Below are 14,173 nucleotides of genomic sequence, written 5' to 3'. Positions count from 1 at the left end.
GAGGCCCCAGTGAGACGGCTGCACTTTCCCCAAGTCACACTGTCTATCCTCCCCGCTAACCACCCTCTCACTTGGGCCAAGTCTCCTCCCCGACACTTCCCAAACTGGACTTTGAGAAGGGCTAAAAATCATGGGGCTCAGGGGTAACATTTCATGAAACCTTTAATGAAACTGAGGGAGGGGCACGAACAAAGGGTCTGGGCGCGGGGCACAGGCTCTGGGGCGAGGGAGATGGGTGTGGGACGGGGCAGGGGCTCTCCTCTTTCCCGCAGCAGCCCTCCCCCAATCATCCCACTGACGGGGGAGGGACACAGGAGACGGAGCCATAAATACGTCCAGAATTCCAGAGAGGCAGCGAAGGAAGAAAGGGGCAGGGCCGGGAATCTCAGAGAGGGGGCAGGGGCAGGCCTGGGCCGCCTTTGTCAGGGGGCCCTGGCTCCTTGGGTGGCCGTGGGGGCCCCGGAGGGTCCCCTGGCTTGCGGCCATGCTTGCGGAAGTAGCGGTAGCGTTGGACGTAGGCGCGCACCAGGTTGCTCACCTTCACTGGGTTGATCTCCCCACTTTTGCTGTGGCAGATCTGGGGGGCAAGGGGCAGCCGCAGTCACCACCAGCCCCCAGGGCCCCAGGGTGGGAGGCCCGCCCTCAGGTCCAGGCTGTCTGAACTTGACCCCCTGATGCCTGCTGGAGGAAATCCTATCTCCCTCTCACCTTCCAGACTGACCCACCGTCCCTGTCTGCCTGTCCGCTCACGCCCATCACGCAGTCTCCCCCCGCCCACCCCGTGCATCTGTCTCCTCTGGGCCCCACCTTGTGGACGGCCTTCCTCAGGATGTCCTTGTACTCCTCCTTGGTGATGTCCTTCTTCTGATAATACGGCTTGATGGCCAGCTTCACCTCCTCCACCGCCCGCTCCTGTGTGTGCAGCTTCTTCAGATACTGGGAGGTGGTGACAGGGTGGGAAGGAGGGACAGCAAAGGCTGGGTGAGTTTCTGCAGAAGCCTGCCTCCACTCACCAGCCTACTGGTTCAAACTTCCTGCCTACCCAGCTACTCCCGGAGGTGAAGTCCTGATGAGGGTCTGCCCTTGCTGCAGCCGCCCCGCCAGCCAGGCCAGGCCTGGGCCTCTCAGGGTCACCAGCATTTCCTCCAGGCTGGACCCTGGGCTGGCCCAGGCATCCCTGATCAGGATCCACATGTCCGCTGCCCTTAGTCTATCAGGGAGACAGACCTGAGCCAGGCGGCTGCTCCCTGCTGCCTCAGAGAGATGGGGGCAGCAAAACCGAGGCCTGGGAGGGCAGGACACCCCACACTTCAGGGCAGGATCTCCCCGGAGACAAGAATGCCAGCTGTCGGGCAAGCTGCTGGAGGAGCCATGGCCACCCCAGGGCGTCTCCTCAGGCCTCCCCAGCCCCACAGCAGTGGGTTTGAGACATGTGGCCAAGAGAAAGGGGTTGTGGCCCACATCTGTCTCGGATGTGCCGAGACAACAACGGCAGGGCACAAACAGGGCAGCCTCCCCGGTGGCACAGGGACCTGCTGCTCGTCACAGAGCCCATACCGTCCCTGTCCTGCAGCCCATGGCACCGGCCACAGGCAAGCGTCCATCAAAGCTGTGGCCCATCTCTGTTTATATGGGGCTTACAACACAAGGGTTTGTTCTGCCCGCCTTCTGGCACCTCACGCGGGCTGCAGAAAGGGTGAACAGCGCCATCATCTGGTGACAATAGTGACCAGCGTCCAGACCAAAAAAAAGGCACACAAGCCCTGAGACCCAGGAGCAGCCAGCTAGAGGAGAGAAAAAACCCCCGCTTGCCCTGTATCCTTTCTTCCTCCCTCCATCCACCAACAGACGCTTGATCTTTCGTTTGTATACCACCCCGTGACCCGCTTACACAAAAAGACTGGGGTCAGAGAAAGAGACAGGTAACCAAGGGGCAGACTGCAGTGGGCATGTGCATAAATACCAGTGTGTTCATATCCATCTATCTCTCTACCCCCACCCCTATATGAAACTCTTAAAAAACCTGCCTAGCACCCCTTTCCCACCCTCTCGTCTAATCAAGAACTAGTCTCCTTCCTTACAACTGAATGACTTCCCTTCCATCTAAGTCCTCATCTGCTGGCATCAGTCCACAGCTCTCCTCAGGCCTGCATCTCAGTATCTGGCTGCGATCTCGGCAGAACCGTCACCATCAGCCCACCTCTCCCGAGCCCAGTTCACCTTGTCTGTGTCCCCTCGTCCCTCGGAGCTGCTGCTGCCCTCTCTCTTGTCAGACGCTGCAGCCAGCCCAGTGGGGGTGGGAGGGGTGGAGCCGCAGCCTCCCAGCGGGAGGCTGCCAGGCAGCAGGTAGCTGGAAGGGCCAGGGGGCAGACCCAGGGAGGTGGGCACAGGAGCTGGGGTCACTCCCAGACTTGAGGGTGGCTTCCTGTGGCTGAGGATCTGTGGGGAAAGTTCGGAGGATAAGCAGGAGGGGACGACGGAACCGGTACCCCTGCTCCCGCCCTGATTTCCCAACAGTCCCAGAGGCAACAGGCTCCTCTTCTGGTCGATACTCTGCTCCAGAGCCTGCCAGGACCTGTAGTCCTCTCCTAACCTGAAGCAGGGGACAGGAAAGGGGGCAGCGGGGACTCCTCCCCAGGAAGCCCACCTGGTTGGTGGCCTGGATCAGCTCCTGGGCCTTTGCTCGGCTCGCCAGATTGGCTTCTTCCATCTTGAAGAGAAGTGCAGTCACTGCAGGAGGTGGGGAGCGGGAGTTGATGCGAGAGGAGAGGGTGAGCCTCCCCCAACCACTGCTGCCCCCTTGCTCCCACCCTGGCTGCAGGTCTCCGCTCAGGACCAACCAGGAGGAGTGGGCCTCAGGCACTGAGAGCCTGCCCGCAGCCTGCGTTCTCAGGACTTCAGGTGTGTGGGGTGGGGCTGGTCCCGAGCCCCCGTGGCCGCTCCCCACATCTGCAGTCTAGCAGACTACTGGCGTCCCCTAAGGGACCCTGCTCTCCCCATTCTTCCCAGTTCCTCCACCAAGCCTATTCCAGGCTGCCTCTATGCAGACACCAGGACACAGCCCACCTCTCCCGGCTGTGTTGGAGTGGCCTGGCTGCCTGCTGCCCCTGCGACCCTGCTGCTCTCTTCCAGCACACCCAGACGTCGTGGAGTCTTCTGGACAGATGTTGACTGGCCCTCGCCCACCTGAGGTCCTCCTGGTCCTGGTCATTATACACCCAGCCCTTCCAAGGTGTCTCCACCACTGCCTCCAAGCTCATCCCCAAATGACCTTCTCCTCCTGGATCCCGTCTGTCTGCCCCCACCTGCCCTAGGCCCCTGGGGGACACTCACAGGCCAGGACGCCGCTGGTAGTGCAGTCCACACCCGCGGGCAGGTTCCAGGGCATGGGCGGAGGCAGGGTGGGCAGCTGGGAGACGCGGGGAGCAGGCCCGTCCTCCGCCCCCGAGTCACCGGCTGTGGACCCTGCACTTGGGGCGGCGCTCGGTGCGGCGGCCGCCGTGCTGGTGGCTGTGGTGGTGGCCGGCTGCTGCTCCTCCTCCTCTTCCTCCTCCTCCTCCTCTTCCTCCTCCTCCTCCTCCTCCGCCCCACCTCGGACCCCAGCCTCCTCAGCGGCCTCTTCTGGCAGGAAGGAGACCTCGGGTGTCTTGCAGCTGCTGTCCACAGTCTGCGAGTCAGGCGTCAGCGCGGGGGGCGGAGGGGCCACCTTGGGGGGCGGGGTGCTGGGGGCCTTGGCTGCCCGCTCTTCCCCGGACCAGGAGGTCTCCTCAGCCCCCTTGGCTCCCGCCGCCTGGCTGCAGCTGTCTGCCTTGGACTTCTTCAGCGTCACCGGGCCACTGCTGCCCCCACTACGGATCTTTTTCCTGGTCTTGGATGGCTTGGTCTTTCCCTTGGTCCCCTTGGTTTTCTTGGCCCCAGCCTTGGCCTTGACCTTGGTCTTTTTGGGCTTGGTGCTGCCCTGAGCTGCTTTGGCCACCTCCGCAGGGGCCCGCTCGTCTGGCTTGAGGAAGGGGGAGCGGCTCTCTCGGTCGCGGCTGAACTTGACTCCGATGGAGCCCAGGCCAGCAGACGAGGCCTCCTTGGCCGGCGTGGTGCTGCTGACGCCCTCGCGGATCAGCACCGCCACCTTGGACTGCAGCTTCACCTTCCGGGAAGATGACGAGGATGAGGACGACGAGGAGCCCGAGCCGCTGCTGACCGGAAGCTTTGGCGGGGGCCCCGAGGAGGGTGCCAACTCTTTGGGGGGCCGGGCCTTCTTGGACGACCTGTCCCTGTCCCTCTCCCGGTCCCGGTCCCCACCGTCCAGCGCCTTCCGCCGCGATCCCTTCTCCCGGGAGGAGGAGGAGGAAGAGGCGGCCCCCGAGCGCCGTCGGTCCTTCTCGCTGCTCTTGCCGCCCCGCTCCTCGGCACTCAGCCCCTCCGAGTCGTACAGGACCTCCCGCTTGGGGGATGAGGCTGGGGCCGGGGAGGGGCCTCGGGGGTCAGACTTGTCTGGCCGGCCCACGGTGATGGTCCGCTTGATGGCGAAGAGATCATGGTCCGTGAGGTCCTGGATGGAGGGCGGAACGGCCCCCCGCCGGCGGCTGTCCCGGTCACTGCCCAGGGAGGTGGAGCCAGAGGGCGGCTGGGCCGGCGTAGGGCCCTTCTCGCTGTCCCCCGAACGCTTCTCGCCCCGGGACCGCGACCGCTTCTTCTTCTTCTTGCTGCCACCGCCATCGCGGTGCTTGCCACGGTGCCGCTCGCGGCGGGAGGACGAGGAAGATGAAGTGGCTGGAGGCGGTGAGTTCGAGCGCCTCCGCCGACGCCTTTTCTCCCGGGACCGCGACCGGCGGCTGCCCCCGCGGCGCCGGTCGGTGCTCCGCGAGCGGCGGCGGGTGGAACGGGACCGCGAGCGGCGGCGGGTGGACGATGAGGCGTGGGAACCCGGCTTGCGGTCCCGCGAGCGGTGCTTCTTGGAGTCCCAGGGGGAAGCCGGGGCCGGCGGGGCGGGCTGCGCGCCGGAGGAGGAAGAGGCGGCCTCCTTGGCCTCGCCGCCGCTCCGCTTGCGTTCCCTTCTCGACTTCTTGCGGGTGGGTGGGCCGGTGGGGGCGGCGGGGGCGGGGGCCGCGGCCGGTGATGGTGATCGCTGCCGGTAACGCTCGCGCCGCTGGGTCAGGATCTTGCGCCGCAGGTCCAGGCCGCCCCAGCGCGTGTCGGCGGCGGGCGGCGCGGGGGCCGGCTCCCCCAGGTCCACCTGCAGGGCGCCCTCGCCGTCGGACTCCGCGTGCAGAGACAAGAAGTCGTCGCCCTCCGGAGCCCGGGGGGCGGGCGGCGGGGGCGGGGGCTGGGCCGCAGGAAGGGCCACGGGTGGGGGCCGCGCTGCCCGGCCGCTGGCGCGGAAGAGGGAAACCGCCATTCTGGGCTCCTCCTCGGGCTGGACGATCTCGCCCTCCTCAATCTCCGAGTCGCCCGGAGGCAGCAGAGGGGGCGGGAGGGCAGCTCCGCCAGCTGTCACCACCTCTACAGAGACCTTGCCTTCCCGACAGGCCTCCGCCTCAGTCCCCACTACAAATACGCGCCGGCGGGTGGCTCCGTCAGCCCGGGTGGAGTCGGCCTGGGGCGGTGTGCCAGGGGCTGGAGTCGGCTGCAAGGGCTGGGGGTCGGGCCCCGGGCTCTCGTCACCTGGGAAGTCCTGGCTCAGGCTGTTGTCGTCGTAGATGCCCGCCAGGGTCTCGGAGATGCGGCTGATGCTCTGTGACAGGCCCTCCTCCTCCTCTTCTTCCTCTTCCTCCTCTTCTTCCTCCTCAGGTGAGGGAGTCCCCGCTGATGAGCTGGGGTTGGAGCCTGTGGGCTCGAAGGGGTCGTACTTCTGCTCCGGAGCAGGTGGTGGGGAATAGGCCTCGTCGGTGGGGTGGAAGGGGTCATAGATATCAAACCGGGGTGCAGGAGGAGCTGGGGGGCCTGGGGGTGGTGGAGGGGGAGGCGGGGAAGGGGAGGATGAAGAGGGCGAAGGGGAGGGGGAGGAGGATGCAGAGGAGGGGGCAGGGGGAGGGGCAGGGCCCCCGTCTCCGGTGCCCAAGGTGAGGAGGTGGCGGGCACAGGTGGGTCGAGAAGAGTGAGACTGCGGAGAAACTGCAAAGGAAGACCGGAGACAGCGGGGGTCAGGGGCCTGTCCTCGTGTGGCAAGGGGCCTGCAGGCGGTCAGCACCCCGTCTTCTGGGCCCCCTCACTCAGCCCTCACCGCTCCAGCAGGCACTGCCCCCAGTGCTTCACGGAGTCAACACGGAGGATGCTCCTAACAGCTCCATGCCGTAGGTACTATGACCCAGAGTGGCAGGATTTCCCCTGAGGGCGCAGTCAGCGTGGTACAAGTGACCCCTGGAGGCTGCCCTCTCATATCCTGAGAGGCAAGCAGGCCAGCGACCCAAGACCGCCCTGACCAACAGGAGCACTGACATTCCCACAGGAGGCATGGGCTGGGACTGGAGAGCCAGGTTCCAACCTAGCGCCACCTGCAGGGTCAAGCCCCTCTTATGGGAATCCATCCCTCTGTACAGAAGGCCTGAGAAGGTGAGGAGTGGCAGAGCCAGTAAGCCCGGACAGGCTGAGTCCTCATGTGCCCCCGGCCGTCTGATGAGCCCCATCCCAGGGGCAGTATCTGCTCAGGACTCAGACATCAATGACCCGGCCTAGCAGTGGGCTTTCCTCCCTTATTTCCTCTGCGCTCCCGAAATCTTGCTTTTGAAGCACTTCATGGCCTCCACACCACAAGTCATACACATGCAGAGCCAAGTGACCAGGGCTGCCCCCAGGCCAGGTGATGGGGCCAGGGTTCAGACACACACATCAGAGTTCAGAGGCCACTCTCTCAACCACATGTAACAGCCAGGCTCCTGCCCCAGGAGGGACCTCGGCAGGGTCACACGGACAGTGCTGGAGAAGCCCGGGGCTGAGAGGGTAGCACCAGGAGCCACTTTCCACCTGGATCTGAGGCTCCAGCCCTCAACCTCAACCGGCCCACAGGCAAGTGACTCAACCCGTCTGCCTCAGTTTCCTCATCTATGAAATGGGAGTCTACTCATTCATTCAGCACTTTTTTCTGATCGCAGATTAGGAGCAGTTTGGGGTACTGAGAGATAAAAATCTCTGCTTTCAAGGACTCTCTGGCCAGGAGCTCTGACAACCCTAGCTGTTATTACAACCACCTCAGGCAAAAACCAACCCTGCAGACTGAAGCAAAGCAAGACATCTGCTTCTTTACTTTTTTTTTTTTTTTTTTTGCAAAATAGGACTACAGGTGAGTTTCTTTTCTTTTTCTTGCATTCTTAATATATTCCAAATAAAAACCAAAAAACACCTAAGATAAGAAAAACAAGCCCATGGGCTTCCCTGGTGGTCTGCTGGATAAGAATCCGCCTGCCAATGCAGGGGACAGGGGTTTGATGCATGCCATGGGCAACTAAGCCCACGTGCCACAACTACTGAACCCGTGCTCAGCAACAAGAGAAGCCACCGCAATGAGAAGGCCACACGCCACCACTAGAGAGTAGCCCCGCTCCCCGCAACTATGGCAAGAGCCCGAGTGCAGCCATGAAGACCCAGCACAGCAAAAATAAATAAATAAACTGTTAAAAAAAAAAAAAAAGACAACAGGTCATAACCTCAGGGTCCTACTGAAGACAGCTATTCTGTTCCAGACATATCTAAGGATATCACTTTGGCCCAGGGGCCAAATCCCACCAGCCATCTGTTTTAGTAAATAAGGTCTGACTGTAAATAAGTAAATAAGGTAACAGTACCCGCCTACTTGTTTACTTATCCCCTATGGCTCCTGATTCTAAAGGAAGAGGGTGGCCACTGGTGACCCAGGCCTTAGGATTCCAGGCTTTCACTGTCAAGGCCTGGGATTCAACCCTTGGCTGGGGAACTGACAGCCTGCTTGCCGAGTGGTGCAGCCTAAATGAATAAACTTTTTAAAATAATAAAAGAAATGAAAAGACCCCTGAAGGCCCCCAAGAGTCTGATGGGTCCCCAGCACCATGTTCCCTGAGTCTAGTGGATAAGGAAGTCACCCTGCATATGTGAGGGAAAAAACAGACAAAACCTGACCTGCTTCACAGGGTGTGCGAGCCGCTGGCAAAACAGCTGCTCACAGCTGACCCACTGCCCTGCCTTCCTCTGCTCCCCACCACTCCCGATATGTATGGGCACGCAGAAGGGAAGTCTAAACCCAGGGTTCTCATCAGGGCCCCAGCGACCAGTGGCAGCAAAACCGGGCAATTAGTCAGAATCCACCTGCAATGCAGGAGACTCAGGAGACGTGGGTTTGACCCCTGGGTGGGGAAGGTCCCCTGAAAGAGGGCATGACAACCCACTCTAAGATTCTCGCCTGGAGAATCCCGTGGACAGAGCAGCCTGGCGGGCTGCAGTTTATAGGATTCCAAAGAGTTAGACACTACTGAAGTGACTGAGCGCACACACACACACATCCCTGGGCCAGGTCATTCATGGATTAACAAATCCTCCGTGGTGATTCAGACGCCCAGAGTTGGGAGACCCTCTGCTCTACAGTGCTCAGGGGTTCAGCCCGCACTGTGTGTGGGGCTGGGAGCAGACACTCCCTCAGACAGGTGCCCACCGCGGAAGAGAAAAACTCCAGCTTTACAGAGAAGGCCCCAGGCCCAGGACCACCATGAAGCAACTGCCTGTGCCACCTCGAGGAAGAACCTTCCCTCGTTCAGACTTTTCTCCCCCTGAAGTCAGCGCTCCTGAGAAGCCCCCATCCTGGAGAGCTGAATTCCTAACACAGCTACACTGACATGCAGAGCCCTGGACACGCGCTCACTGCTCCCGGGCAGTCACTGTCAGTTTCAGCTTTATTTACATTGACACGTGCGTGCTTACGGCCTTTCCTGAAGTCCAGCGGGAAAAAGACGTTAAAGTACAGGTTTTGTCTAAATGACACAAACTGCACTACCACTGCAACCAACAACAGCTAAGGCCCCCTCAACGCCTCAGCTGACCCCTGCCAGGGCGGCCCTGGCCCCACATACCCGTTTTGCCTGTCCTCCAGGCCCTGAGACGGGGCAGCAGACTGGGTACCGGCAGAGGGACTGGATCCCTGTCCCCAATTCGGACCTCGGCCACCAGCTCCAGCATGTCCTCGCTTCTGCAAGACAGGGAGGAGGGAGCCTCAGAGGTGTGCCCAACCCCCATGCCGGGGCCTCTCCCAGTCCAGCAGCCCAAAAATACTCACTCGCCAGGCCGCAGGTCCATGTGGCTAGGAACCCAGGTGTCTGGGGGATCCAGGATGCTCACCAGGCCTGCAAGGAGGCCGTCGGCAGCCACGTCCAACACCTGGAATAGGCCAGGAGGGGCTCCACCCTGTCCTTGCTCACATGAGGACCACACATCCCATTTCCCCAGGCCCCAACCTCTCGGTAACCCAGACACCTGAGACAATAAGAAAACACGAGGATCCAACCAATTCCCTCAACCTGACTGCCCCTAGGACCCAAGGGACCAGGCCCTCAGACACTCCCACACTGCCCCTGATCACCACCCCAGATCCAGGAGACTGAGTCCCCAGCCCCATCTCTGGGGTCCAGGCCCCAGAGACCTTCCTGCCCCAGCCCCAGGAGTCCAGGTAGCTAGCCCCGTCTTCTTACTTACTGTAGCCGTGTCAGTCCCCCCAGATTCCTGGGAACGGGGCTCCGATCGTGGGCTCCGGCAGCGCCTCCATCGAAGGCCATGACACCGAGAGCCATCTGGAGAGAGATTGAATGGGGGACTGGAGACAGGGGGCTAGAGGCAGAGACCTTACAGAGCAGAGAAGAAAGAGACCGCCTCACTCTTGACAAGAGAACCGAGAACATCTGCCTACTTTCCCGGCCTCCATCCCACCATCTCCCAACCCAGGTCCCACCGACACTCTTCAGAGGCCCCAACTCTCTCACCCGATTTGTCCCCTCAGCCATCCTTGGGATAAAGTCCAGACAGGTCAGCCTGACCTCTGAGCTTTGCTGTGACCCAGTCTTCACTGGGCTCTCCTGCCAACACCCTCTGCCCGCCAGCCCCAAAGACCCATAACTTAGTCCAGCGGCCTCTGGGTCGTGTGCCTGCTGCCTCTCAGGCTTTCCTCTTCACCAGACAGTGCTCCTACGGCCTTAGAGACCAAGGTCACCTGTCACTTCCTTGCCGAAGCCTTCCCAGACTCCATCTCTCCCCACACTAGCCTAGTTGGGCTGCCTTGGGTTACCTCTGTGAGGGGACTGTGTCTCCCCTCCACCAGACTGTGAGCCCCTCCAAGGCAGCCACGGAGGCCAACCCATCTGGGGCTCCCTGTGCCAGCACCAGTGGGGGCACCCGGGAGACCTCGGGAAATCGTGTATGAATGAGAGCAGGAGGAAGAACACAGAGATGGGGCAGGAGTCTCAGAGGAACCAGACACCATCATACCTTTATCATTTGGCAGATCCCCCTGCAGGGAACTCCCCACAGCCTGCTGAATGGCCCGCTGAAGGCAAGGTGAGAGGGAAGAGGGTGGAAACAAAGACAAATCAAAGATGCAGGCCAAAGGTCACAAGCTCTGCTGCTGGGAGACAGCCACTCCAGATACCTCTACAACCAGACTCAAACCCTACAGACAGGCCAAGAGTCCTGGCCCCCAACCCTCCTCCCCCGGGGGTCCAGGAGTCAGGGCCCAGGAATCAGGGCTCCCCGCCCCTCGTTCCCTCGGCCCCAGGCATCTGACAGCCTCACCAGGATAAAAGCAGGAGGAGAAAGCGTAGGGTCTCTGTCTGGCGGACCGTCGCCCCGATCCTCGCCTGACTCTTCCGTCTTCCCTCGAGACTCATCCTCTTCCTCCATGGTCACCTGGTGGAGGAGTGGAGCAGAGTCTGCAGTGGAGGCCCATGGGCAGCACATGGTGGCGTCAGGTGGCGGAAGGAGACGATGGACGTGGAGGCCTTGGGGGCCCCCAGTACTGCATCTGCTGCAGCATCCCTCCTCCCCCAACCCCACCTCACCCCTGGCCGGGGCAAGTAAGCCCCAGGCCCAGGGCAGACGCTGGAGGGGCTCAGGCAACTCTCTTTGTCTGAGTTTCAGTTGCCTCCTTTGTCAAAGGGCGGCTTTCCCAGTATATGTCCACATCCCACTCCCCAGTCCCCACAGCTTCCCCCACAACCAAACTTTAAGACCCCACAGGAGCCGAGACTCTTTTCTGGTGAGTTGTGATGTCAAATACTGCATCCAGAAGTCTCGGAAACCCACCTTTCCCAAACTGAGATACGTGCCAGTGTGCTTGCGTGTGCCTCAAACACCACGCCACTTCCTCAAGCATCGATTTTCCTCGATGGTGAGGGACCCGACAGAATGTATTTAAACACACAAGATGGAACTAGGATAGAATGATCTACAAAACCAGTATGCCATCTTGAAGATGAAAACACCGATTTCAGGAATGCTGTCCACCAGACACCACAGGGAACAACCTCCGATCACCTAGCTGCCCCCTGTATGGAAGCGTGGCTGCCTTTGTGTTGTCACAGAAATTCTTAGATAACACGCAAAGGTTGAAAGATCACTCTTCAGACTGACTGGGGGGGCTTCATTAGGGCTTCAGAAAACATGACTGTTTCACTGTATGTTTCCCTGCAACCATCAAATCTCCTACTCTGAAAACAGCATCCAGTCCCACAGTTCCTAGAAAGCGTCAAAACCTCTAACCCCCAACTCCATCCACTTAACTCCAAGTGGGTCCAATAGGAAACTCTAATTCAAGAGAAAGGAGACTGCCTCCTGACACATGAGTTAACAGCCCAAGCCCTCTATACAGAGTAACAATAATTGTCATTAGCCTTTAATGCCCAGGTTTCCCTTACTGTGGTCTCCCCCACACTGCTAGTTGCATACCTGCAAAACAAAGAAAGCTCCTGGTCGGCCTCATACCAGATTTTCAAAAAGCTCTTGTGCCGCCTCCCAGCTCTCTAAGAGCTTGTACCTCCTTCCCTAACTCCGATAGACACCTCCCATCCTGATCAGCGGCCCCCCACCCCGCCCCCCAACAGTTCCCAGCCCTGGAGCTGCTCTCGGGCTCCTCTGGGGGGAAGCACATACTATGTATGGTAGGGCAGTGTCTTAAGAGGTAAGAGATACTCAATCAAGACTGAGGCTGTTGACTACAGACCTACATAGCCTCAAACCCTCTGTGGTATAAAGATCCTCCCTCGTGTATTTAGATATGCCTCAGGCTTTGCAGACACACCCTGGGCTCCTTACTTCTTTTAAGACCTGAGAAGCCTCTGCAGACACTGCTTGGTCACTCTAGGTCAGTTTCCCAAACTTGGTAGCAATTGAGCGCTTCACAAATAGCTTGTCATCAAAGCAAATTGAACACACAAGGTTCTTCACCATACAGCACAAGTAAATGGAAATATTATTAATGGGATTTGAGTACTAAGTTCGTATGACGGTGTACCCTGGGTCTCAATGAAAAATGTATTTCTCACTGTAGATCAAGGTCAAAAGAGTTTGAGAAGCACTGCAATAGATGGGTCTAGATGATCCTATGGACTTTCCCAGACCAATGTGGGCTAATTTTAACTCTCTCTGTAGCCCCAGGGCCATGCAGAATTTTTCAACATTTTGCATTTCAATTACTTTCCAAAGGACAAGTACAATACAGCCCAGCAAAATTTCCAAATCTCTTCATTGTCTTATTTTCCATGCAATTATCGGATACCCAAAGGCATTCAAATTTGCTCCAGACATAGACTACACTCCTGCAGTCACACTCAAAGCCACCTAGATGGTTCCAGGTCTTTCTAACTGCCCCAAGCCGTCACCCAGACTAGACACTCCTCAGACAGCTGGAGACCCATCCACGCCTCTCTCAGCACATCTCAGGATTTGTCTCCTTCCCTTAGTGGGTACATCCTGCTCCTCTGGGTGACTATAAAAGACTTCCCAGTCCTGAAACAGTTCTTCAGAGCCCACCTAAATGGCCCCTACCCATGTAGGTGAGCCGCATCCTTAGGTCAGCCCGTGCACACACTTCCCAGCGCTAACAGACATAGCCCAGGCGCTACAGTTGGCTCTGCAAATACTTCCCAGCTCTTGAAGATCTCTATAACCCCTGGGACATATCTCAAGATCTCAAGATGGCCCCAGAACCCTCTAAACAGACCCTAGCCTCCGGTCAGCTCATAAAGACGCTCAACAGTGCCCACAGAAATGACCCAAGGCAGCTATATGATGGAAGGCAGGCTTCAGTCTCAGTCCAGGCCCTGTGGACGCCCCCAGTCCTTTCGGGGACGCCCCGTGGATGCCCTCCGGCACCACAGACGCGTCCCGGGGCCTTCAGAAGGCCCCTCTCTGGGCGCCAGCTTCTGCCGCCGCTACCGGGCCCGAGGCCACCCAGCCAAGCCCTCCAGGCCCTGCGGCGTGCCGGGAGGACCCCTGGACAACTAGCGACCCGACTCCGCCCCGCCCACCCCAATAGGCCCAAGCCCCGCTGCCCGGACCTCCGCCGCCATCTTACCCCGCCGCTCGGGCTGCGGCTCCGGCCCCGGCGCGGGGCGGGGCGGGCTGGGGCGGGGCTCGCGAGCAGAGGGAGGAGGGGGTGGAGCTAAAACGCCGCCGAGCTTGCCGGGACTTCAAGTACCGAGCACGGTGCGGCGAAGGCTGGTGAGAAGGCTCCGGACTCAGTTTCCCGGCAGCCAACGGGACACATGGGCAGGGTGGGCGCGATGCACTCTGGGAGGCGTAGTCCTCGCGTCGCCTTTGCCGCGAGGGGACGGCAAGGGGATGAGGGGTGAAGTGGGCGGGGCTGCGGTAGCCCGCGATTAGGCCCCATAGTGCCCTGCACGCGCGCGGAAAGAGCGGCGGTAAAGGAAGTGACGTAAAGAGCGGTCAGCCTGACAGATGCAAGGGAGTTGTAGTTCCGCGGAGTGTGCCGTAGGGAAAAAAATGCAGGACTGGTTGGGAGCTGCCCCGCCTACATTCTAGGGATCCCCGAATCCCGATACCAAGTCCTCGCTAAATTTAGAACCTAGGAGCCCGACCCTACAGCCTCCTCCTCATTTAGGACAGAAAAGCCCAAACTTCTCTCAGAGCAGAGTATCCGAACTCATATTTCCCTCCTCCATGGGACTGTTGTTCAGCCGGTAAAGAATCCGCCTGCAATGCGGGAGAC

At 59.9% G+C, this 14,173-nt stretch overlaps 1 protein-coding gene across 3 annotated transcripts; it reads right to left on the bottom strand.

Annotated features, from left to right (window-relative positions):
* Nucleotides 1-144: 144 nt before the first annotated feature.
* On the bottom strand, nucleotides 145-13,541 carry SCAF1 (SR-related CTD associated factor 1). 3 transcript variants are annotated; one of them, XM_052655728.1, is made up of 11 exons: nucleotides 13,520-13,541; nucleotides 10,741-10,854; nucleotides 10,438-10,495; nucleotides 9,652-9,746; nucleotides 9,236-9,336; nucleotides 9,033-9,148; nucleotides 3,334-6,111; nucleotides 2,648-2,730; nucleotides 2,221-2,439; nucleotides 808-936; nucleotides 145-577 (listed from the first exon to the last, which is right to left on the bottom strand). In XM_052655728.1, exons 2-11 carry the CDS (start codon nucleotides 10,846-10,848, stop codon nucleotides 386-388), a joined length of 3,879 nt encoding a protein of 1,292 aa, XP_052511688.1. In that variant the 5' UTR covers nucleotides 10,849-10,854; nucleotides 13,520-13,541; the 3' UTR covers nucleotides 145-385. The 3 variants fall into 3 exon arrangements, with proteins under 3 accessions (XP_052511688.1, XP_052511689.1, XP_052511687.1); XM_052655729.1 differs by lacking the exon at nucleotides 13,520-13,541 and adding an exon at nucleotides 12,259-12,497; XM_052655727.1 differs by lacking the exon at nucleotides 13,520-13,541 and having other exon boundaries at nucleotides 10,741-10,944.
* Nucleotides 13,542-14,173: the final 632 nt, after the last annotated feature.

This window comes from Budorcas taxicolor, chromosome 18 (genome assembly GCF_023091745.1).
Source record: "Budorcas taxicolor isolate Tak-1 chromosome 18, Takin1.1, whole genome shotgun sequence".
Taxonomy (NCBI): Eukaryota; Metazoa; Chordata; class Mammalia; order Artiodactyla; family Bovidae; genus Budorcas; species Budorcas taxicolor.
Note: the sequence above shows the minus strand (reverse complement) of the source record. Positions and strands in the feature narration are given on the sequence as shown.

Bases quoted from the DNA above. Each gene is read 5' to 3' on its own strand.
- SCAF1 (XM_052655727.1), bottom strand. From the start codon at position 10,905: ATGTGCTGCCCATGGGCCTCCACTGCAGACTCTGCTCCACTCCTCCAC. The intron at 10,496-10,740 runs GTGAGGCTGTCA...CCTTGCCTTCAG, and splicing joins CTCCTCCTGCTTTTATCCTG to CGGGCCATTCAGCAGGCTGT. The intron at 9,149-9,235 runs GTGAGTATTTTT...CCTGTCTTGCAG, and splicing joins ATGGACCTGCGGCCTGGCGA to AAGCGAGGACATGCTGGAGC.